At 45.2% G+C, this 25462-nt stretch overlaps 1 protein-coding gene and 1 long non-coding RNA gene across 9 annotated transcripts in view; one reads left to right on the top strand and one right to left on the bottom strand.

Moving 5' to 3' along the window:
* The window catches only part of srrm3 (serine/arginine repetitive matrix 3), a gene marked incomplete at its 3' end in the record, with an annotated part of 144868 nt that overhangs the window by 54680 nt on the left and 64726 nt on the right, over nt 1–25462 (top strand). For 6 of the 7 annotated variants that reach the window (XM_082548596.1, XM_082548598.1, XM_082548600.1 and 3 more), the window contains one exon: nt 19263–19563. In XM_082548596.1, the coding sequence (XP_082404722.1) occupies nt 19274–19563 (290 nt within the window). In that variant the 5' untranslated portion in view covers nt 19263–19273. Of the gene's footprint in view, nt 1–17940; nt 17964–19262; nt 19564–25462 lie in introns of those variants that run through there. The other variant, XM_082548599.1, reaches the window with a different exon arrangement.
* Nucleotides 1–25462, bottom strand: part of LOC309715454 — a 135400-nt gene that overhangs the window by 102258 nt on the left and 7680 nt on the right. The window lies entirely within an intron of this gene.

Below are 25462 nucleotides of genomic sequence, written 5' to 3'. Positions count from 1 at the left end.
GCAATCATCCAGTAAGTGTTTAAAAGAAATGGATAGCGTCCTAGCCTCCTTTTACTTCAAGCAGTCTCTTTTGAAGTTTGGAGACCTGTTCTCTGAGTTGTAATCTTCTGTGCTCACAATGTGACACTGATGACTCCTCTGTGAACCCTGAGGAACGAGGAGGGACTTCTGCCACTTTTAAGCTACCCTATACTCAGAGAATGCAGTTTCCACCAACTTTTTAAATAAGATTTTTTTTCTTTGAAGCTCAGTATGCCATGGAAGTTAATGCTCTGGGATCCTTGCCTTCTTTGAGAAATAGTATATTCAAAGTTTCCTGTTATGTGTGAGCCAGAAGTTGTGGCTCATTTTGATCATTAGCATGCAGAACAGAGACAATTTCATGGAAATATTTATGGATGAACTAAATTGTGGCTGATGAGTTTTGTGAACTACAGCCATTGGGAAATAGAGAGGATGAGTATACATGAAAATTAAAATAATGATGTTGGGAGATGAGGGCAGAGCAACTGACTGCACACACAGAAGCCCTTGCTTGTATAGTGATGAGTATATTTAAGTGAAGTATTAATAATTCCTATAGTGGGCAGCTGGTTTGGACAGAGCGTGCATGGGGCAGGCTAATCTCCCAATGGCTCTCTGACATTCCAGGCATTAGAAAGAGGAGGAAGGGAAGGCGCAGTTGAGGAAATTGCTATTACCTCCATCCTTGGATGAAAGAATTATTTTTATATTCCACTGTTCAATCTCCAATGCCCTTTAGGTAAAATGAATCACACAGAAGAGATAAAAGTTTTGTTTGCATTATTTACCCTTTAAGACTCGATTCTTGGTTGCACTTAAGAAGAGAAAGTAGTAAATTATTCTTATTCCTAAAATCCAATTAGATCTTACAGTGTGAAACACTAAACATGACTCATGTCTTCTGAGCAAGGACACGTGATAGAGGCTAAACCCGTTAATATTACTCAACATAGGCTGTAATAACTGAAATGTCATCTCACAGAAAAGCCTTCTGGTTTTGTGACTTATTTACATCCTCAGCGCTGTGCATGTATCTGAGAGGATAAGTCACTTGGCACTTTTAATGAGATCTGCTAACGTTCATGTAAATTGTCCTCCAGGGACTGCAGGATTATTATTCTGCAATGTAAGTGGCTGTGTGGCAAATTTAGAGAAGTCAGTAGCTGAGGCGCTACAGAGACATCAGACATGGGCTTTTACTGTAACCCACATCCATGGATGCACTTCAAAATAAAATTAGTGAGTCAATGGCTGAAGCTTTTGGCTGAAATGTAACTTTTGTGCTAGATCTGCTGTTAGCTTTGAGCATATTTAAGCCATATCACATTAGTGGAAGCGTTGCTGTGCTGCATATCAGTGCAGCTGTGATTTGGTTGCAGATAATTTCCAGGCATCCTTAATGCCCTTCATGCTCTTCTGGAGACTATTTTTGGTGTGCGGCCTGTGAATTAGTTCAGGCAGTCAAGTTAAAATGGTACAAAATGTATACAACAGAAAATTTTCTCATAAGCACATTTTTCAACACCGCTGAGGGATAAGCGTGTCTATCATGTCGGTTTGATGCATCTGGGAAAATTTTCATTGCAAAATGCTCTCTACATTTTAAACATTCTGTATCTGGTTGTTTTTTTTTTCTATATTCTGTAAAAAAAAAAAATCTGTAGCTGATGTACCTGTGTGGTCAAATTAGTGAAGATGTTTTCTCACTTTACTTGTACTCCATCTAAAGTTCCAGCTGAACTCTCAGGGCCACTGTACAACGAGCTTTAAACACTCCCAAACACTAGACTTTTACACATGAAATCATCTTTGCTGTTGCAGACAGTATCTTTGACTACAAAGCCAAAATATGGATCTTTGTAAACCAGTCAGATGCTGCATGAGGCATCCAAGGTCATGTCCCTGTCATGCTGAAGAGATTAGAGAGGCAATTAAAGATGATCTGGAATTAATAATCAGCCTCATGTTTGCATGGCACAATCTTTTCTGCCAGCGTGCTGAAGATGTGTTGTAGTGTTTGCTGTTCTGACAGGCATAGACTGACTCAGGCACGCAGACCGGAGCCCGCCTGTGGTCACCTGCCGCTAACCCTGCTAATCACATCAGAAGCACTCCTATGTGAATAATTTCTTCCTGCACATGGCAGCACAGTGGAGTTTGTAGCTGTAGCTTAAACCTACTGTTACAGTCAAGGAGAGAATTTTTAAAAAGCACGGTTTGATCCCCGAGGATCAAAAAGGAGGGAAACTAGTCCAAGCCTTGAGCTGAGGTCGGGCTCATATTCCTCCGCATTGTCAACCCACAGCTGAACCGGGTGCCTGGGATGAACCCTTACAGACGGCTTCTCTTTCTTCCTCTGAAGTGAGACTGTGTTTCTCTGTGTTGAAAATGGGATAGCGGTGGTTTATTTCTGTCACACTGCGCCTTTGAGGTTGCCAAGGATGTCTCTCCACCAGAGGCCAAAGATTTTTAGCTGCCTTCTCATTTCGCCGCGCTATGCCTCGCATGCCACTCATTAAATCAGAGTTTGTTGCTGTTGTCACCGCTGTCACAAGTTGTATTGTGTTAAATCTTTGCTAAACATGATTTATGAAGTCTTGCTCTTAGCCCCACACACAAACATGTATTTCTTTTTGCAGGGTTCTGCATCTGAGAGAAGAGATGTTTGTAGTTCCAAAATCCTGTCTGTGGAATTCTTCAGCTGCATCAAACAGCCTCCTGCAGTCACCCCCCCCCCCCTCCCCGCTCCCCGTGCCTTCACCCTCTCTTTCTCCCCGCTAGAATCTCTGTGGTCTTCAGTCAAAATCCACACTCTTATTTCACTTCCAAATCGACAGCAGAAAAGTGAGTGAAGTACTTCACAGAAATTCTCACTCACAGCAGTTGAACAGTGGGCTGTATCTATCCATGACATAAACAAATCAGAGAGGCTGTTTTATGAGCTTTGGTATGTGGCAGTGAATAAGAAGTGACATGTATCCACACTTAAGATTCAGAAAACAAAACAGGGCCACAGTACACACCTGCCTCTGGCCTTATAACCTGTTTCCTATTTTGCATCCACCTTCCATCCTACTCTGACTAAAAAAGAAAAAATGGAAAATGGTAAAAAACGTTGAGGCCGCTTGTTTCCCAGCATCCAACAGCAAACCAACGTGTCTGGAATCAAGACAGCTGACCTTTGGGAAGCTAAACACATCCTCTGGGTGCCAAAGTGCTAAAAACAAACCAGAAGCTTCCAGCCACGGGGCAGATTATTTTAGAAGGAGGGAAAGCATGATGGAAAACAGCACTTACTTAGATATGTGCACAGAAAATGCATCCAGAAGGCGACAGCCACCCAGGGTGTGTTTTTGTCTTTTTTTGCAGCTACTCTCTGCTCCGTCAAGGTCAGGCCCCCTGTTACTGCCACCCTATAATCATGGCTGAGGTGCATCCACTGAGTGAGATCCAATCATTGGTGCCATTGTGTACAACATACAGTGACATGCTGACATGCTCTGAGAAAGGGGTGATGGGTTAGAGAGTGTTGGCTTTTAGAGAGGAAGTGGCTCCAAGGAGACCAGTACCACCTCTCAGAATTTTTTTTCTTTTATTTCTTTTATTTTTGTAACCACTGAGATGGAAAGTACTTAAACAACCCTGATACTAGGGATGGGTATCGTTTAGGTTTTATCCGATACCGGTGCCAAATCGGTACTTTTGAAACGGTGCCGGTGCTCAAACGGTGCTCAAACTGGTCGGTGCTTAAAGAATGGAGAACACAAAATTGGTCCAAAAACCTCTCATGTTCAGCTGGTTTTTGTAAAAAGATAACAATGTTAGCCTTTTCTGCAGCTATGGGGCATATATGGTATCACTCTTGGCTGGAAGCAGTGCTTAAACAATGGAAAAAACACAAACTTTATCCAAAAACCTCTCATGTTTATCCGTTTCCCTCTTTTTCTTTGGTCATTTTAGCCTTTTTGGCCAGGGTGAAGGGAGTATCTGCCATCAAACAAGAAGACAGCCGCATGTAGCTATGATGATGTTTGCTAGTTCACCTTACCTGCATTAATGTAATAACATGGTTAGCCTACTCAACGTAAATTACACACGAACAACATTAAGCTCCTCACGCAGAGAAGAACGGCTGCTGCTGCCATCATCATCCGTCATCATTTCTGCTACACTGGCAGGGCTAGGGGCTAGGACTCTCCTCTTCGTGTTTTTGGGGATGTTGCTAACTCCGGGTCTGATAACAGGCACCACACCCGCAGTAGATGCGCTCGGTGTGAGGTCTCGCAGCAAGCTATCAAATACAGCGCATTTCTCGGCTTTTAAAAAAACCTATGAAAACCTATAAAAAAAACTATGCGTCGCCAGGTGTTTCATCGGATTCGAGGTGTTACCTCCTTTGACAGTATCACAGTATCAGCTTAAAGAACTTGTTGCAGGCTGCTGAGTTTGCATATTTTGCTGTGAAGTACAGCCAGACTTTTGACCGCTTCGCCTTGGGCATTTTTAATCTGTAGCTCTGCTCTAAAAGAACGTACGTACCTGGACCCGCCTACTATCCTTGGAAACGTAAAATGATTGGCTAGAAGTGTATCACAGCTCAGGAAAAAAAAGCACCGAAATAAAGCACCGAAATGTGCGCTGCTTTTCGGTCTGGTTACTACTGTTTATGTCAGAACCGGTGCCATCATGGCACCGGACACCGGTACCTGATACACAATGCAAATTGAAGCCCACTGTCTTATTGTGTTTGCATGTTTTTCCTCTGGAGCTACAAAGCCAGCCCGATTAACCTATCAACAGACAGAGATTAGACACTCAGGAAGTGAAGGTAGCAGAAGATAAATCTAAAAGGATTTCTAATATGAAGCTGGATCACTGTAGAGGCCAGTAATTCAGCAGTGCCAAACATACATTTTACTCCCTTATTGATTTCATGTCAGTGTTATAGGTGACATATCTAATAATTTATTACTGAAACAAATATTATCATCTTGTCCCTGTTCTGGTTCAGTTTATTCTTCTCTGTCCTAATAATATAGAGCAATGTTTGCATGAAAAGGTCTGTCAAGATAGTATACAGATGGCCCCACATATGTTCTGTGTTCAGAGAGCTCTGGTGGAGCATACAAACTGCAAAAATATTCCTATAGTCAGATATAGAAAGCATATTGCATATTGAAGGAGCTCCACATTTCCCACCAGCTTTGGTGGAACCAATCCATAAGTGAAAAAAAAAATAACAGAGGCCATGAAAAAGAAAGTACTCAACTCTCGATTGCATATATGTTGATGCCATGTTACAAAGGTGCACTTGTTTTAATTTGAAGAGATTTACCTACCTGCTATAAAATGCCTCTGTTTGGAGGGGGGGCAGCCAGTCGGGAGACAGCTGGCTGAAAAGGAGATTAGCTAAAACATCTTGTTACAGCCAGTGGATAAGTAGAAAAATCTGCAGAAAGCATAAGACAGGAATGGGATCATTTTGAACTGTGAGTCAAGGATCAAAGTATGGTGAAGGGAATTGATATCATCAATTCCCTTTAACTCCCTTTCTCAAAAATCTCCAAATGAATGCGCATTTTCACCTAAAAATGATGCAACTGGAACGCAATTCAAACTGCTGGGCAAACTTTTGATGACAGAAAATTGGTCAGAAATACAGCATTTTTGTGTATTTCATGTTTTCATTTGAGGAAGATTACAGTGTCCTCATTGCTCTGTGCTTTTCAAATCTCTCCAGTAACAAGTGACCTTTAAGTCACATGCAAATATGGTCACAAAAATTACAGTGTGCTATAAAAATTAAGCCAGTGGTGTTAGTGTAAAGACATCGTCTTTCCGTTGTAGTTTTGGGATGTCCTGTCATCACCTGCAAGCTATTCAAAGAGGCAGACAGGCAAAATAATGAAAGATCCCAGTAGCGTGAAACTCATAGGGGCTGCAGAGGGTAGGACAAATATTATTTGCTTTTCAGACAGGCAAAAATTCCCCTTTGGAAAACCCCCAAAAACTTCACTATTATTTCAGTCTGGGCAGTGTCCTCTGAAATATCTCATAAGCTTAATATAACATTCCTAATGAGAAAGAGATTTTTTTTTCAGTGTGTGGCCACTTTCTGAATGTTATCCTTATTAATTGAGCTTTAAGTGCGTGATCCATCCGCTGCATGCATTGATGAGTCAGCCTTGGATGGGTTGCCAGCAGTGTTGGTCAAGTTACTTGAAAAAAGTAATCGGATTACAGTGCTGCCCATCTCTGGTTGCCAGCGACAATCTAACTCAGAGATCACAATGTTTGCATGGAAATAATGGCAATCTTCCAGCATTTAGTGATGAGCGGTACCTTGCACAGCAGCCATGTGTGGATATCGTTTTCTGCTGTGGGCTTGTTTTGTTGCATTCAAGGTTCATTATTTGTCTTTATTTGTCACATGCATAGTCATACAAGTATAACACACAGTGAAATGTAACCTGACACGCTCCTCAACATGTGCAAAAAATGGGGGGGGGGGGGGGGGGTAGAGGAAGAACATTATATATATATATAAAAAAAAAAAAAAAAAAACACCCAGCACGCCCCTGCGGGCGGTTTATCCTTCAAGCTCGGGTCCTCTACCAGAGGCCTGGGAGCTTGAGGGTCCTGCGCAGTATCTTAGCTGTTCCCAGGACTGCGCTCTTCTGGACAGAGATCTCCGATGTTGTTCCTGGGATCTGCTGGAGCCACTTGCCTAGCTTGGGAGTCACCGCACCTAGTGCTCCGATTACCACGGGGACCACCGTTACCTTCACCCTCCACATCCTCTCGAGCTCTTCTCTGAGCCCTTGGTATTTCTCCAGCTTCTCGTGTTCCTTCTTCCTGATATTGCTGTCATTCGGAACCGCTACATTGATCACTACGGCCATCTTCTTCTGTTTGTCTACCACCACTATGTCCGGTTGGTTAGCCACCACCATTTTGTCTGTCTGTATCTGGAAGTCCCACAGGATCTTAGCTCGGTCATTCTCCACCACCCTTGGGGGCATCTCCCATTTTGACCTCGGGACTTCCAGGTTATACTCGGCACAGATGTTCCTGTACACTATGCCGGCCACTTGGTTATGGCGTTCCATGTATGCCTTGCCTGCTAGCATCTTGCACCCTGCTGTTATGTGCTGGATTGTCTCTGGGGCATCTTTACACAGCCTGCACCTGGGGTCTTGCCTGGTGTGATAGACCCCAGCCTCTATGGATCTTGTGCTCAGAGCTTGTTCTTGTGCTGCCATGATTAGTGCCTCTGTGCTGTCTTTCAGTCCAGCTTTGTCCAGCCACTGGTAGGATTTCTGGATATCAGCCACCTCCTCTATCTGCCGGTGGTACATACCGTGCAGGGGCCTGTCCTTCCATGATGGTTCCTCGTCTCCCTCCTCTTTCTTGGGTTTCTGCTGCCTGAGGTATTCACTGAGCACTCGGTCAGTTGGGGCCATCTTCCTAATGTATTCTTGGATGTTCGTTGTCTCATCCTGGACTGTGGTGCTGACACTCACCAGTCCCCGGCCCCCTTCCTTCCGCTTAGCGTACAGCCTCAGGGTGCTGGATTTGGGGTGAAACCCTCCATGCATGGTAAGGAGCTTTCTTGTCTTTATGTCAGTGGCTTCTATCTCCTCCTTTGGCCAGCCTATTACCCCAGCAGGGTACCTGATCACGGGCAGGGCGTACGTGTTGATGGCCCGGATCTTGTTCTTACCATTCAGCTGACTCCTCAGGACTTGCCTGACCCTCTGCAGGTACTTGGTGGTTGCAGCTTTTCTAGCGGCCTCTTCATGGTTCCCATTCGCCTGTGGGATCCCCAAGTACTTGTAACTGTCCTCTATGTCTGCAATGTTGCCTTCTGGTAGTTCAATCCCCTCAGTTCTGACTACCTTCCCTCTCTTTGTTACCATCCGACTACACTTCTCCAGTCCGAACGACATTCCAATGTCATTGCTGTATAGCCTGGTAGTGTGGATCAGTGAATCGATGTCTCGTTCACTCTTGGCATACAGCTTGATGTCATCCATGTACAGGAGGTGGCTGACAACTGCTCCGTTCTGTAGTCGGTATCCGTAGCCAGTCTTGTTAATGATCTCACTGAGGGGGTTCAGGCCTATGCAGAACAGCAGTGGGGACAGAGCATCTCCTTGGTAGATCCCGCACTTGATGGTAACTTGTGCTATGGGCTTGGAGTTGGCCTCTAGTGTTGTACGCCACATCCCCATTGAGTTCCTGATGAAGGCTCTTAGGGTCCCATTGATCTTGTACAATTCTAGGCATTCCAGTATCCAGCTGTGGGGCATTGAGTCATAGGCCTTCTTGTAATCAATCCAGGCAGTGCACAGGTTGGTCAGTCTGGTCTTGCAGTCTCGGCTGACTGTTCTGTCTACCAGTAGCTGGTGTTTTGCGCCTCTGGTATTCTTGCCAATTCCTTTCTGTGTCCCGCTCATGTATTGACCCATGTGCCTGTTCATCTTAGCCGATATGATGCCTGACAGGAGCTTCCATGTAGTACTGAGGCAGGTTATTGGTCGGTAGTTGGAGGGGACCGGTCCCTTCTTGGGGTCCTTGGGGATCAGGACCGTCCGGCCTTCAGTTAGCCATTCCGGGTGTCTCTCGTTGACTAGCAGCTGGTTCATTTGTGCTGCCAGACGCTCGTGGAGTGCAGTCAGCTTCTTCAGCCAGTAGGCGTGAACCATGTCGGGCCCTGGTGCTGTCCAACTCTTCATACTGGAGACCCTTTCTTGGATATCTGCCACTGTGATGGTTACTGGACCCTGTTCAGGGAGGTCGCTGTGGTCAGCCCTCAGATCCTCTAGCCACTGAGCATTGCCGTTATGGGTTGCATCCTTCTCCCATATGCTCTTCCAGTATTGCTCCGTCTCCAGCCTTGGTGGTGCTGTTCTCTTATTGTTCCCTTGCCACTGAGAGTACACCTTTGCTGGTTCTGTGGAGAACAGCTGGTTTATTCTCCTGCCTTCTATCTCTCTGGTGTACCTCCTCAAGCGGCTGGCCAAGGCTGTGAGTCTTTGCTTGGCAGTTTCCAAGGCCTCAGGTATGGACAGCTTGCTGTATTTCTTAGGCACCTTATTTGTCGCACCTTTCTGCAACTCCGTTAGTTGGCTAACCTCCCTCCGTGCTACTTTGATCTTGCCCTCTAGCCTCCTTCTCCATGGAGGGTACTGCCCCTTGTCGCTGTTCAACTTGTAGCCAAGCATCTCACTGATCACTGTTGCCGTATTGTAGATCAGCTTGTTAGTGTCGGTAATCGTGGTTGTAGGTATTGCCCGTAGTGCTGCATTAACATCATCTAGCATATATAGATATATATATATATCTATATATATATATAACAATTCTGTAACTGTAACTTCGGTCGTTGCTGTGCTTTTTGGAAGTCGAATTTCCCAGAGGAACCCACCCGAGGGATTAATAAAGTTCTATCTTATCTTATCTTATCTTATATATTTATATATATATATATATTTTTATATATATATATATATATATATATATATATATATATATATATATATATATATATATATATATATACATACAGTGGGGCAAAAAAGTATTTAGTCAGCCACCGATTGTGCAAGTTCCCCCACCTAAAATGATGACAGAGGTCAGTAATTTGCACCAGAGGTACACGTCAACTGTGAGAGACAGAATGTGAAAAAAAAATCCATGAATCCACATGGTAGGATTTGTAAAGAATTTATTCGTAAATTAGGGTGGAAAATAAGTATTTGGTCACCTCAAACAAGGAAAATCTCTGGCTCTCACAGACCTGTAACGTCTTCTATAGGAAGCTTTTCTGTTCCCCACTCGTTACCTGTATGAATGGCACCTGTTTGAACTCATCATCTGTATAAAAGACACCTGTCCACAGCCTCAAACAGTCAGACTCCAAACTCCGCCATGGCCAAGACCAAAGAGCTTTCGAAGGACACCAGGAAAAGTATTGTAGACCTGCACCAGACTGGGAAGAGTGAATCTACAATAGGCAAGCAGCTTGGTGTGAAAAAATCAACTGTGGGAGCAATCATCAGAAAATGGAAGACATACAAGACCACTGATAATCTCCCTCGATCTGGGGCTCCACGCAAGATCTCATCCCGTGGGGTCAAAATGATCATGAGAACGGTGAGCAAAGATCCCAGAACCACACGGGGGGACCTGGTGAATGACCTGCAGAGAGCTGGGACCAAAGTAACAAAGGTCACCATCAGTAACACACTACAACGGCAGGGAATCAAATCCCGCAGTGCCAGACGTGTTCCGCTGCTGAAGCCAGTGCATGTCCAGGCCCGTCTGAAGTTTGCCAGAGAGCACATGGATGATACAGCAGAGGATTGGGAGAATGTCATGTGGTCAGATGAAACCAAAGTAGAACTTTTTGGTATAAACTCAACTCGTTGTGTTTGGAGGAAGACGAATACTGAGTTGCATCCCAAGAACACCATACCTACTGTGAAGCATGGGGGTGGAAACATCATGCTATGGGGCTGTTTTTCTGCCAAGGGGACAGGACGACTGATCCGTGTTAAGGACAGAATGAATGGGGCCATGTATCGTGAGATTTTGAGCCAAAACCTCCTTCCATCAGTGAGAACTTTGAAGATGAAACGAGGCTGGGTCTTCCAACATGACAATGATCCAAAACACACCGCCCGGGCAACAAAGGAGTGGCTCCGTAAGAAGCATTTGAAAGTCCTGGAGTGGCCTAGCCAGTCTCCAGACCTCAACCCCATAGAAAATCTGTGGCGGGAGTTGAAAGTCCATGTTGCTCGGCGACAGCCCCAAAACATCACTGCTCTCGAGAAGATCTGCATGGAGGAATGGGCCAAAATACCAGCTACTGTGAGTGCAAACCTGGTAAAGACCTATAGTAAACGTTTGACCTCTGTTATTGCCAACAAAGGTTATGTTACAAAGTATTGAGTTGTATTTTTGTTATTGACCAAATACTTATTTTCCACCCTGAATTACGAATAAATTCTTTACAAATCCTACCATGTGGATTCATGGATTTTTTTTTCACATTCTGTCTCTCACAGTTGAAGTGTACCTCTGGTGCAAATTACTGACCTCTGTCATCATTTTAGGTGGGGGAACTTGCACAATCGGTGGCTGACTAAATACTTTTTTGCCCCACTGTATATATATATATATATATATATATATATATATATATATATATATATATATATATTTATAAAAACACCCAGCACGCCCCTGCGGGCGGTTTATTCTTCAAGTTCGGGTCCTCTACCAGAGGCCTGCTGGAGCCATTCGCCTAGCTTGGGAGTCACCGCAGCTAGTGCTCCAATTACCACGGGGACCACCGTTACCTTCACCCTCCACATCCTCTCGAGCTCTTCTCTGAGCCCTTGGTATTTCTCCAGCTTCTCGTGTTCCTTCTTCCTGATATTGCTGTCATTCGGAACCGCTACATCGATCACTACGGCCGTCTTCTTCTGTTTGTCTACCACCACTATGTCCGGTTGGTTAGCCACCACCATTTTGTCTGTCTGTATCTGGAAGTCCCACAGGATCTTAGCTCGGTCATTCTCCACCACCCTTGGGGGCATCTCCCATTTTGACCTTGGGACTTCCAGGTTATACTCGGCACAGATGTTCCTGTACACTATGCCGGCCACTTGGTTATGGCGTTCTATGTATGCCTTGCCTGCTAGCATCTTGCACCCTGCTGTTATGTGCTGGGGCATCTTTACACAGCCTGCACCTGGGGTCTTGCCTGGTGTGATAGACCCCAGCCTCTATGGATCTTGTACTCAGAGCTTGTTCTTGTGCTGCCATGATTAGTGCCTCTGTGCTGTCTTTCAGTCCAGCTTTGTCCAGCCACTGGTAGGATTTCTGGATATCAGCCACCTCCTCTATCTGCCGGTGGTACATACCGTGCAGGGGCCTGTCCTTCCATGATGGTTCCTCGTCTCCCTCCTCTTTCTTGGGTTTCTGCTGCCTGAGGTATTCACTGAGCACTCGGTCAGTTGGGGCCATCTTCCCAATGTATTCTTGGATGTTCGTTGTCTCATCCTGGACTGTGGTGCTGACACTCACCAGTCCCCGGCCCCCTTCCTTCCGCTTAGCGTACAGCCTCAGGGTGCTGGACTTGGGGTGAAACCCTCCATGCATGGTAAGGAGCTTTCTTGTCTTTATGTCAGTGGCTTCTATCTCCTCCTTTGGCCAGCCTATTACCCCAGCAGGGTACCTGATCACGGGCAGGGCGTAGGTGTTGATGGCCCGGATCTTGTTCTTGCCGTACATTGGGTGAATGTGCAGTAGTAGCAGCAAGCAGGTGAATTCTGTACATTAATATGAATAGACATCTGACTATTTTACAGGATAGACAATATAACCATTTTTAAAATTAAAGGAATTTGGAATGTACATTGTGCCTTGGTTTAGAGTGTCTGGAAGAGAGTCCTGTCTCAGTCAATTATAGATGATGTGAGAGGGCGGGTGTGTGTGTTTAGGGCCCGGGGATAGAAGCTCCTCTTGAGTCTCTCTGTCCTTGCCCGGATGATGCGGAACCTTCTACCAGATTGCAGGAGTTGGAACAGTTTGTTGCCAGGATGGGACGGGTCCTTCAGTATCTGCTCTAGTCCGGCATCTCCTGGTGTAGGTGTCCTGAAGCGGGGGGAGAGCAATCCTGCAGCAGCGTTCTGCTGTACGGATCACTCTCTGGAGAGCTTTTAGGTCCTTCACACAGCTGTTCCCAAACCACGATGTCATGTTCTGTGTGAGGATGCTCTCCACAGCGCCTGTATAGAAAATCCTGAGGATCTTTGGAGAGACCCTGAACTTCCTCAGTTGTCGTAGGTGATACAGGCGCTGCCTAGCCTTTTTGGTCTGGGCCTGAATGTGGGCAGCCCATGTCAGGTCTGAGGAGATGTGGACACCAAGATACTTGAAGGACTGCACCCTCTCCACTGGAGCTCCATTGATGATAATGGGCTTGTAGTCTCTGTGCTGACTCCTTCTGAAGTCCACCACCAGCTCCTTGGTCTTGCTGAGGTTCAGCTGGAGGTGGTTGTCCTGGCACCATGATGCCAGATTCTTCACTTCATCCATGTAGGCCGCCTCATCGTTGTTGGAGATGGCACCCAACACCACTGTGTCATCAGCAAACTTCACAATGGTGTTGGAGCCATGGGTTGCCACACAGTCTGAAGTGTAGAGGGAGTAGAGCAGTGGCGAGAGGACCTGTGGTGCTCCTGTGTTGATGGTGATGCTGTTAGAGACGTGGATCCTCTGTGTATCTGTTGGATCGGTAGGCGAACTGCAGCGGATCTGTGGTGTCTGGGATGGAGGAGGAGATGATGTTCTTCAGCAGCCTCTCAAAAACCTTCATTACCGAGGTCAGTGCAACTGGCCGGTAATCGTTCAGGGATGAGGGTTTGCTGTTCCTGGGCACAGGGATGATGGTGGATCTTTTGAAGCATGTGGGGACCACAGACTTCGCCAGGGACTCGTTGAAGATGTAAGTGAACACACCTGCTAGCTGGTCAGCACAGCAGCGCAGCAGACAGCCGGTGATGCCGTCTGGCCCCGCCGCTTTCCTTGTGTTCACTCTCAGAATCAGAATCAGAATCAGAAAGGGTTTTATTGCCAAATGTTGAGCGGGTTTACAACATTAGGAAATTGCTGCGGTGCCTCAGTGCAAACATACTGTTATAAATTAAGCTTGAATAGACATGAAAATAAAAATGAGAATAAGAATTAAAAGTGCTAAGTAGATAGATAGATATATACATGATATATACATGAGTGCAGGTGGTGATCAGTGCCAAACATGGAATGATGCAGTGAACACAGCGTAGGGTCATGTGTTAGTGGTGGGAACAGTCATACGGTTATTGTTCATGTGTTCAACAGCAGAGGGGAAGAAACTGTTCTTATGGCGAGAGGCTCTGGTGCGAATGGACCGGAGCCTCCTGCCTGAGGGGAGCAGGTCAAACAGACTGTGTCCAGGGTGAGAAGGGTCAGCTGTGATCCAAGCTGCACGTCCCAGTGTCCTGGAGGTGTACAGGTCCTGCAGAGATGGGAGTCTGCAGCCAATCACCTTCTCAGCAGAGCGCACAACACGCTGCAGTCTCTGTTTGTCCCTGATAGTGGCTCCAGCGTACCACACGGTGATGGAGGAGGTGAGGATGGACTCGATGATTGCAGTGTAGAATTGCATCATCGTCCGTGTTGGCAGGTTGAATTTCTTCAGCTGCCTCAGGAAGTACATCCTCTGCTGGGCTTTCTTAATGATGGAGGTGATGGTGGGCTCCCACTTCAGGTCCTGGGTGATGGTGGTACCCAGGAAGCGGAATGAGTCCACAGAGGTGATGGGGGTGTCAGTCAGGATGATGGGGGGGAGTGGAGCTGTGTGCTTCCTGAAGTCCACAATAATCTCCACTGTCTCCTGGGCATTCAGCACCAGGTTGTTGTGGCTGCACCAGGACACCAGACGTTCAACCTCCCTCCTGTAGGCAGACTCATCCCCGTCCGAGATGAGTCCAATAACGGTGGTGTCATCTGCAAACTTGATTAGCTTGACAGACTGGTGGGTGGAGGTGCAGCAGTTAGTATACAGGGAGAAGAGCAGGGGAGAAAGAACACAGCCCTGAGGGGAGCCGGTGCTGATGGTCCGGGAGTCCGAGACATTCTTTCCCAGCCTCACATGCTGTTTTCTGTCTGTCAGGAAGTCAGTGATCCACCGGCAGATGGGATCAGGCACATTCAAAACAAAAATGGTAAACAAAAAAGGTAACAAAAAATAATTTCCCCCAGGGATCAATAAAGTATTCTGATTCTGATTCTGATTCTGATTCTGATTCATCTGGGAAAGCTTGCCTCGGAGATGGTCTGGAAGGATGGTATTGAAGGCAGAGCTGAAGTCCACAAACAGGATCCTGGCGTAGGTTCCTGGGGAGTCCAGATGCTGCAGGATGAAGTGTAGGGCCATGTTGATGGCGTCATCTACAGACCTGTTGGCTCTGTATGCAAACTGCAGGGGGTCCAGGAGGGGGGCCGTGAGGGTCTTGAGATAGGAGAGAACCAGGCGCTCAAAAGACTTCATGACCACAGATGTCAGAGCCACGGGTCTGTAGTCATTTAGTCCAGTGATCCTAGGTTTCTTGGGGACAGGGATTATGGTAGAGGACTTGAAGCAGGCAGGCACATGACATGCCTGCAGTGAGGAGTTGAAACTCCTTAATGCCGCTCGGACGTCATGCTCCGCGATGTACTGCTACTTCCGTAAACTCGATGATGTCGACTGCGCATGCTCTGAACATGTCCCAGTCGCCGTCGTTGAGTGCGTCCTGTAGCGTAGCTTCTGATTGGGCAGTCCACCGTTTTACCTCCCTCGTGGTCACGTCTTCCCGCCGTATGTTTTGTTTATACTGGGGAATGAGGAAGATGGCGTTGTGGTCAGACTTCCCAAAAGCCAGGTGTGAGACAGCTTTGTAGCCCTGCTTGTATGGCGTGTAGCAGTGATCCAAAATACGATCCCCTCTCGTTGGACACGAGACATGCTGGTAAAAGTTTGGCATGACTTGTCTGAGGTTCGCTTTATTAAAGTCTCCTGCTACAATGAGGGCTGCGCCCGGGTCCTTGTTTTGAAGCGAGCTCAGCACATCATGTAATTCGGACAAAGCCATACCTGTGTCCGCTTGGGGTGGGATGTAGACCACCGTGGCGATGACTGAGGTGAACTTACGGGGCAGATAGAAAGGGCGGCACTTAATGCTCAGGAACTCCAGATGTGGCGAGCAGCCGCTGGAAAGAGTAGAAATGCTCCTGGCATCACACCACTTTCTGTTTACCATGAAACACATTCCTCCACCTTTGGTTTTGTTTGACTCTGCCGTTCTGTCCGCGCGGAGCACAAAGAATGAATCCGACGGAGTTACAGCCTGGTCCGGCACGGTGGGGGTCAGCCATGTCTCCGTGAAGCACAGAATGTTGCAGTCCCTCATGTCACGTTGGAAGGTGACCCTTGCTCTTAGGTCATCGAGCTTGTCCTCCATGGATTGTACATTGGCCAGTAGGATGCTGGGCAGTGGTGCGCGATGTGCCTGCTGTCTCAGTCTATTCCTAATGCCAGCGCGTTTCCCTCGGCGCTTCTTTGTTCTGCGCCTCGGATGAGCGGCCCGTCCTTTGTTGTTCTCCGCGCCGCGTAGAATCTCTGGCGGCAAGGAAGGATCGGGTTTAAAAGTGTCCAAGATTAGATGTGCAACCTTGGCACCGATGTTTACAAGTGATACGCTGTCGTATACTATAAGACTAGAGGACTGGAGAATGCCATGTTGCATAATGTTAGCAGAAGACAGGCTGCAGTATAGACACAGCAGAGGCCTCCCCAGCGGCAAGGTCCAATCAAGCAGACAGCACAGGAAAACCACTGACAGAAGTTAAGGACACAGCAGTGCAGCCTTCTTTCTTCTCTTTCTAAAGAAATGGCACGAGTCACAGGCTCTGGAGCAGAGTATTGAATGTCCAAGTGTGTGTTAATCTGTTTGGGATTTGAAATAATTGATGGCGGCGCTTTGTGCTTGCGGCTAAACAACTTCACTTAGCACATGACTAATTACAGACAGTGTTTGTCGGGATGTGACAGTCTTATACGCCTTTGCAATAATAGCAGAAGAGGTCAGTGCCAGCATTAATACAGCAGCTAGAGATAACCTTCAGTCCCTGCAGAGGACTCGCACACAATTAGCTGTGCGCCTTATCGGCTCAATGACAAGTCTCCCTTTCTGCTCTGACTTTTTCTTTTTATCACACAATTAAATAATTTAGTTGTTTTAACTTGAAAGAAAACAGATTCTCTGCCCATCCCATCTCCCCGGGAAAAAAGGAATGATGCATTAATATAATGAGGAGGCTCCAGTTTAACGTAACGACAGATGTGGGCCAGGCTCTACATCTGGTGAAGAATTTAATTTGGAATGGGAGGGTCCTTTTGCTCTGATTTTCAGATGTTATCATTTCATTTAACCTTGCTGTGAATGAGCCTGCCTTTAATGTTGGGATGTGTGCATGTTGTGACATTTATGGGGAGGGCTCGTGGATCTCTTGTAGGCCAAGACAGGACTTCCAGAATAAGCCACAGACTGTATATGAGAGAGAAGAGAAGCTGATGGGGAATTTTAATGATCCACAGGGTGTGGATTCTCTGGGAGCAAAAAGAACTCCAGTCCTACAAGAAAATAATCGTACCGCTTAGGTTATGATCCCAACTACTAGATTCAAGTCCTGTTAAATATCATATGATGGGATATGATTTGTAATTTGTGGTCACAATAAAGCAGGGTATACTTTAGTGTGGTCTAACCCTAACCCCTGTATTTCTCAGTCTGATCCACCTTTTTTATAACATCTGCTTTCAAAACACAAAAATAGTGATTCTTCAGCTCAAGGCTTCAAATCAAGACCTCACAGTGGCAGCGTCTATCTTTTTTACACAGTCTACAGCACGTATGGCGTTATCCATAGTTCTCCCCTAAGTGCATCTCCAAACCCACAACCCTTTGTAGCCAAAGAGCTATGCAAATTAACATAAACGGCACATTTTTTTACTTAAGATGCGGGTTGCTTCATTTTTCTCTTGTCATTTAATAATTAAGTCCTTTAAATTTAATGTTCCATAAGTGCATGTGAGTTCTTGCTTGTGCTTTTGTTGAATCTGTGGGATGCATGAATGTAAATTTCTCTGTAAGCACACAAATACACGCACATTAAGCTACATTTCATTTCACATCTAAATGAACTGTCTGTTATTCACAGAGTGATTCATATATCACATATTCCTGTCTTTTCACCAGTTGTGTGTTGCTGCTGTCTGCCTGAATGTCATTTTAAACACCCTTTTTAAAGATGAGAGCTTTTCTCCTTACCATCTTCTGCAGGTGAGCGTGTGTAGATGAGAGATTACTGTCATGGAATATCAAGCGCTGATTTACTGTATAATAGATTCAGAGATGATGCCTCCTGCTGTCCTGCCACCTGTTCTGTCACCCGAGAGCCGCACACATCCACGGCTTGTTTACCAGCACACGGCACTCCAGAACACAAGCACATCCCTATTAACCAGTCAAAGACTACCAGGAGCAGCTCAAATGCACAAAAGCGTGAGACGGCACAGCATTAGCTTGTTCGCACACTCCCTGTGATTAGATAAAAGAAAAGGGAATGGCTTGTGACTGTAGCTCTGAGAGTCTGTCCATCCAGCTTCAGTATCAACCTGTCTTGAGTCCTCAATGTGTGGCAGTGATGAAGTGCCTCAGCCGGCCTTCTGTGCCTCCGCACTGAAAAATGAAGTCATTAGTTGTAGAGGGAGAGGAGCTTAAGTTCGCGGGCACGCTATAAGCCCTTCCACACTTCCCGTGCGCTCAGCACTGGCCTTAAAAGAACAGTCTGTCTTAATCAGAGTCCAGTCCACACAACACTTCCACCAGATGCTTTTTTATTAACAAAATGACATTCTCACCATTTCATGAGTAAATGAGGCAGAAAGAGAAAAGATTAAGGAAGTCAAAATCAAACAGGGCATTGAGTTTCTTCTCACACTAACCTTTGTCACTCATTTCTGTCTTTAAGTATGCTTATTGCTCCCATTGTTTTTTCCTTGTCACGTCATATGGTTTTTATATGACCTTTACAGTTTACAGCTTTAGTTTGCTCCACTAGATACGAGAGTGTAGAAGAGGAAGCACTCTGTCTCCTAACCTGCCTTTAGGCACTACTTAGTTGTTGACTCACAGAGCTGAAGTTACTTCCAGTTCTGTCTCTGGCTGTGCATGTCCACATGTACCCAAGATCCAAATTGTGTGTGTATGTGCGTGGGTGCAGTATATTGGTGCGAGTGTGTGCAATCGTACTGCTCAGTTCAGGCAGAAATGCTGCAGCCTGTCCAAAGATATTAACATCAAATGAAGCGCTCACCTTTCAGTTTCAGAATGTTTGTGGCTTACTGCTGGTTCAGATAGTGTGATGTACTGACAACATTTAGAGATGGGTACAAAATGGTCTTTGATGGGGATTTTTTTTTACTAAATGTATAAAGATTACTCCCACTGAGTGAGAACCTCCCAAAACAAGGGAAAGATCTGACATTAAATGATTAATGTGAGTGAGACCCACAAGTGACAGCTTCTCTCATCCCCTCTCTCCGTTAACCTTTGGTCTCTTCATCTCTGTCTCGACAGATTCAGTAATCATGTATGATGCAACAAGGGTGCTGTCTCCGAAAGATGGTGCAAACGGTTTGGCCCAGCCGGTTGTCCCTGGAGCAGGAGCGGGAACAGCTGTAGGATCTGGAGGGCCAACTGCAACTACAGTGCTGCAAGCTAAAACTGAAGAGGGGCAGTCAGTTAAGGAGGAGGAGGAGGAGCCCAAAGCAGAGCCTGTCCTGGTGAAGAAGCCCCACAGAGAAATTCTGGACCATGAGAGGAAGAGGAGGGTGGAGCTCAAATGTATGGAGCTCCAAGAGATGATGGAGGAGCAAGGGTAAGTAAAGAACAAATAGTAAAAAAACAACAGATAAGATAACAGTACTAAGTTGGTCGAAAATAACTTGATTATTGACCCTGAGGGAATGATTATATAGGGTACAATGATAGTCCTGAGTGTTATATTATTATAGTCCTTTATTTATAATTTAATTTGTTTGGAGACCTTTTTTAAGTTATTTGAAGAGCTGAGTAAGTTTAGGTTGCCATGGTTAACACTAAAGTAATTTTTAGACAGCACAGATTACACAGATTACAAAACAGAAGATAGAAATAAGGTTAAATAAATAAGGTTACGGGTAAGAATGTGCTTGCATTCATAGTTAGTCACATGTGTAGCATGAATAAAACCAGAGTTGTCGAGGCAACTAGATTTATTAAACTAGACTGGGAGCTGATTTGCTAGGCTTACAGTGCCTTAAGCATTTACAAAGTTGCATTAATAAAGAAATAACTCAATCTAAACCTAATCAAAGAGAAGTTTAATATTTGGTCTATTGATTTGCACTGGGCTTATTTGTTAGAAGGTTCAGTCGTTAGTAAGAAAATTCCCCAAGGAAGCCATCTGTTGAAGTCAAACTAAAATATTACCTGCAGAAGAGTTACAGTTTCAGTGGTAAGGCACAACTTTGACTTTGAGGGAAAATTGTTTCCACTTCCAGCTTGCATTGCACTTTTTTCAAGTTTTACTACTGCTCATTGGTCAGTTAGCTTAGTGCTCATTGGCCAGTTAGTGTTTGTCGGAACGTTGCCATCTTTAATGCAAACTGCAGGCAACTGCGGCAATCTCCTTATGAGCAAACTAATTTGTGAAAGGCAGCAGTCACTTGCCAACCAATATAAATATAATTTTTCCCTAGTTACGGTTGTTATGCACTCACCACCTGGTTGCTAGGTCTTTGTGACTGGGGGCAAAAAATATCATAGAGCTATTAGATGGGAGAATACTACAATGTAGTTGATATTTTATTTTCAGCTCAATACATGTTTTTCTTGGACAATTTTCTTACTAATGGCTGAAATTTAAAACAAATTAATTTTTTAAGACCAAGAGCAGAGATTGCCAAGAGGTCTCTAGGCCTGTGTGGCTGAAGCCTTACCCCTTGAATCCAGCAATCTATATTGATCCAAGTTTTCTTTTTTTAAATTATCTCCCTTCGTGTTGAAGCATTTCTTTATTATTTCTGCAACAGTACTTAGCTGCTCTTGTTCTTGGCTGCTATTTTTTTCCAAGTCCTGTAATTTGACTCGATATGCTGGCAGCAGGTTGGCAATATGAGCTATGTCTTCTAAATCATGGGAGACAATTTTGTGAGCTAAACGCACAAATAAAAGTGGAACTGCTCTTGATTCAGCTGAGCGAAAGGTTGTGTTTGGCTTTGTAAGGAAGCCCACATGTGATGCATGTGTATTCAAACTAGAGTCCAATCTGAAATGCTTGCGTAGGCAAGTCGGATGGAAAAGAAAGAGTTGCTCTTGGGTTTTGATGTCAACTGACATTACCTTTTTCAGAGAAACGGTAGTTGTTTATCTGTTTTTCACAATGCAGTTATTGGGATGCTGGTTGGAGTGCAAGCCATAAAGGCTTTTGTGTAGCACAGAGCCTGACATTGACAGGTATGTACCTGTAGGGGTGCTGAGTTCACAAGCTGCACCAGAACATTACATTCAGACACCGTAACCTGCCAGAAGTCATTTTCATCATAATATTGGGAGGATGAAAAAAAAACTATTCTCTCTGGAAGAGTGGAGTAAACTTAAGGAGCTGTGTTTTTGTGAGGAAATGGTGCATAACAATGTGTTTTTATACTTTTATCAGCATGCTTTGGAAATGTTATCAGTCACAGTGCTCTGTCGTGACACAATTGAATCATATTATTCTTTTATTCTCATTTTTAAAACAGGCATTATTGTGAGACACTGAATTAAACTGCAGTCCTTCTTGTAAGAGGTTGCTCTGAAACCTCTAAAGCTAGAGCTAAAGATAACTGTTTCTTGGCATAAGAAGGGTTCAGGGTGCAGGACCTGGGTGCTTCCTGATTGGCCGGGTGCCCCAGTTAACATAATTGGCAGCATTAACAATTAGCAGCCCAGCGAAGAATCATGTATTTGCTTTAAGGTCTCCTGATTTCTGGTTGGGTGCCTGTGGAGACACAGGGAGGTGTTGAAGGGCCTTGTCATGGGTGCCAGGGGATTGTACACTGTTCCCAAGCCAACAGTGGGAGTTAGTTAGGGAAGGTAATCATGCATGCATATAGGCTGCATCCCAATTCAGGGTCTGCAGCCTTATGGGCCGCATTTTAAGGCCGATTATGTCACAGCGACGCGACGAAGGTTGTCCCAATTCAAGGGCTGCTCGAAATGCGGCCTCAAATGTGTCCTTCATTTCCCTGAATTTTAAGGATGTGGTGGTGTAGACTTCGTGGCCCAACATATCCCAGAATGCATAGCGCTGGGTGTGGATAATTTTGCCGGAAAAAAACGGCGGATGAGGGGCGCCCGAAGAGTAAACTTTGAGTAAGTACTGAATATTATGTCACTTATTTATGTGCAAATGTTTAATAAGAAAGACCATTAAAACATTACTGTTGGCCACATGTCGGCAAAGTTATGTGACATTAGTGACGTTTGTACTAACTTGGTTTTAAAGCCTTTACTTTAAAATATACGCCGTCCAATAGCTGACCTTAATCTTACAGAGAATGATCAAAGCTCATGTAGAAACAAACAAACAAATGAACAAAAGATTTTCTCCTTCATTTCTGTCAAACAAAGCTGTATGAAACGTTTCCAGCTGTTAGTATCATCGTTGCTAGGCAACCTGGGCAGCGCGACGGAGGCTAGACCGTCCCATTTTACAAGCCTCGCACTTCCGGCCTTAGCGGTCTTTGAGTACGCGGCCCTTGTGGGCCGTTAAGGCTGCGTACTTTTAGGCTGCAGACCCTGAATTGGGATACAGCCATAGAGATGTAGCAATTCAATCACCCACCCATTTCTGCTTCCCAATGTTGCCACTGAGTTGAATTTTACTCAGCTAAATGTGTTACAGCCATAGGGATAGTTAGCTCAGAACGCAGGACAGCCCAGCCGAGTCCATTTCATTAGCATCCAGCAAAAGTTAGGAAGAACCATGGAAACTGTAGAGATGGCAGACAGCCCTTATCAACAATCTCAGTGCTTCTCCCTGGCGTGTTTGCTCACACACGCACACACATACTGTACACACATGCACACTGCTGCTTGAATAACTACAGCTCGCAGCCAAACTCCAGGCGAGACCATAATTAATGATGAGCTCTGTGATCCTGTGTCAGTGCAGAGAAAACTCACTTTCCCACTGATACCTCGTGACATTTTACTCACATCACATTTGTCATTTACAGAAAGCTGACTAATCCATGATGTATTAGGGGTGAGTGATCCAATTGAATGAAAGGCAATCGAATTAGAGAGGGATTTTTTGTTTTTTGTTTTTTTGGGGGGGCTTAGTGTTGATATGAGAGGTGGCAGGCACATTTGAATGCTAGAGTGAGGAATCTTTTATCTGGCTAAGTATTTACATGAATTAAATCAATGCACTGGGTGGTTTTTATTTTTATTTTTTTTAAGGTGAAGCTGGATTGTACTGCCACTCATTTTTGTGCTCGTCCCTCGTTCCCTGAGCGTAACTGCTCTTGTCAGCCTGCGAGGTCTCATTAAGTCTGTAGGGTAATAGTAAAGCCACAGCAGATTGATGAAGCTGAAGGACAGCTACTGAGGATAGACAGAGGGGGTTACACACTTGCCATCTGTCAAGGTCTACTCATCTCCTGGCCTGGAGAAGATGTAATAGGTCCCAGTTTGAGAAAAGAGCCACAATGTCTACTGGAGTGGTGTAGTGGCACGCAGCAGCTTGGCAAATGATGACAGCACGCAAGGAGACAAGACATTCGCACTGACGGGCTCCACTGTGCTCGTCTGACTGCACGGCCTCGGCTGGCACACGGTCGCACATGAAGGATGGCGACCACTCAGCTGAGTGTTAAAGCAAGCCCTGGATGGACTCAACTCATCTTGTTAAGCTATAATCAAAGGAGAATCCCATTTGGCAGCTTGGCTCAGCACAGCTACCCGTGCCTCTCCAATTTCTAATGTGCCTCTTTAAATGAGAGAGCGTGTGTGCAGGATTAAGGGATAGAGCAGGGGATGAAACACAGGGATAGAGAGGCAGAGCAATGCCAGGCATTAGACACAATTAAGATGGTGGCTGGAGTCTGTTTTCATTTGTAGTGGATTTAAGCCACGTCACCCTCGAATCCTGGTTTTGACTGAGGACGGGGTGAAGGATTAGGCTCAGGGGAAGGTTGGATGGCAGCACCCCCCATCCCATTTCCCTAGCTTTGCCAGCACATGGCAAGACACTCCCCTCCTCCCTTTCCGCACAGCCCCCCAGCTCCTCTCCGAAGATAAACCCAGGATAAATGGTCTGTCGTGAGTGATGGCCTCACCCCGGGAGCCAATTAGACAGGCTCAGCGAGTGCATTCATTTAGCTACCCAAGGCTTGGCAGCATCTCGCATTTATTGGTACATTGAGTGCTCCATCACTGCATGGTGCATCGCCTTTTCATGTATATGAGATGGGCTAGAGGTTACATATATCATATATGTGACATATGTCTGGAAGAGCACAAGAGGCACGGTCTGTTAGAGTAGCTCCTGTAGGCGATAGAACATAACTTAAGCTCTATCAGCATCCCATCCGTCTCCCATCAAAGAATATTGATGTACTGAATATGTCAAACTAATGCGTAGTGTCTACTTCTAATCAGCTCTAGGTGCCACATAATAATACGCCTGGCTGAATGATTTTGATCACAGTGGCTGCTCTGTATGCAAGGGTCCAGACTCTATTTCAGGGGTGTTTTTCCATGCTAACCGAGGCATAATAATCATGCATGGTTTGAACTCCTGTGGTGTCTGAGCCTTTAATGAGCTCTCTTCACAGGCTTCACTCAAACTACATGGTCACACACACACACCCAAAAAACCCACACAGGAGCTCCAAGCTCCATATATGTGTCAGTACATATGAATGTTGAGAGACACCAAGATAACGTTGAAAGTGTGTGCTAGGCTTGTGCATGCACCAAGATGCCGGTGCAAGAAATATGTCTTACCGCTTCGCCAAGCAGAAACAATAGATGCGCTTGTGTATTGAAAAATGAATATCTGTTTTAAAGTCAAGTAGAGAGGTCTGGTCCAACATAAACAACATAAGGAACAACACAGCTAAATTTGAGTATTATATGTTGATACAGGCATACAAGTGACCCAAGGCAGAACAGTAAGAAGAGGAAGCTTTATATTAGCTGAGAGCGAACTTGGAGCGTTTTGGCTGCTTCCATTGTGATGTAACATCTACAGTGACACTTTTTTAATTGCAAGAGATGTGAGCAGCCCAGATCTTATTAAGAGAGCTTCTCTCAGAGCCTTTGAGGCCAGAGCAAATAATTATCTCTCTCTGCTCTGATGGAGCTTTTCCTGCAAGCCAAAGCCTGCGTCATAAGACACAAGACGATAAGTGTGTGTCCTGGAAGACCAAAAAAAAAAAAAACACTGGATGGGAAAACATCTCAGGGTGAATGGCCCATTTTATAAATTGTAACAAGAGGGGCTCTCAAGGCAATAAAGAAGGTCTGTGCTAGACAAAACAACTTCAAAACCTGTTGTTGTAGAAAGGAGAAGATGAGCAATCAGAAATGGTGGATTGTGCTGCTCCAGCCATTGAGCTGCTTACACTGTGGAGGAGGTGAAGAGGACATCTTTATAAAGTGGGAAAAAGGTGTACTTGTTCTTTGCTGCCCATTCTCTCTGGTTTATGTTAAATCTGTTATCTAACAGAAAATTTATGGCTGCA

The sequence above is a fragment of the Aulonocara stuartgranti genome (genome assembly GCF_965226115.1).
Source record: "Aulonocara stuartgranti genome assembly, chromosome: 10".
NCBI classification, from domain to species: Eukaryota; Metazoa; Chordata; class Actinopteri; order Cichliformes; family Cichlidae; genus Aulonocara; species Aulonocara stuartgranti.
This window is presented reverse-complemented; position numbering and strand designations above follow the sequence as displayed.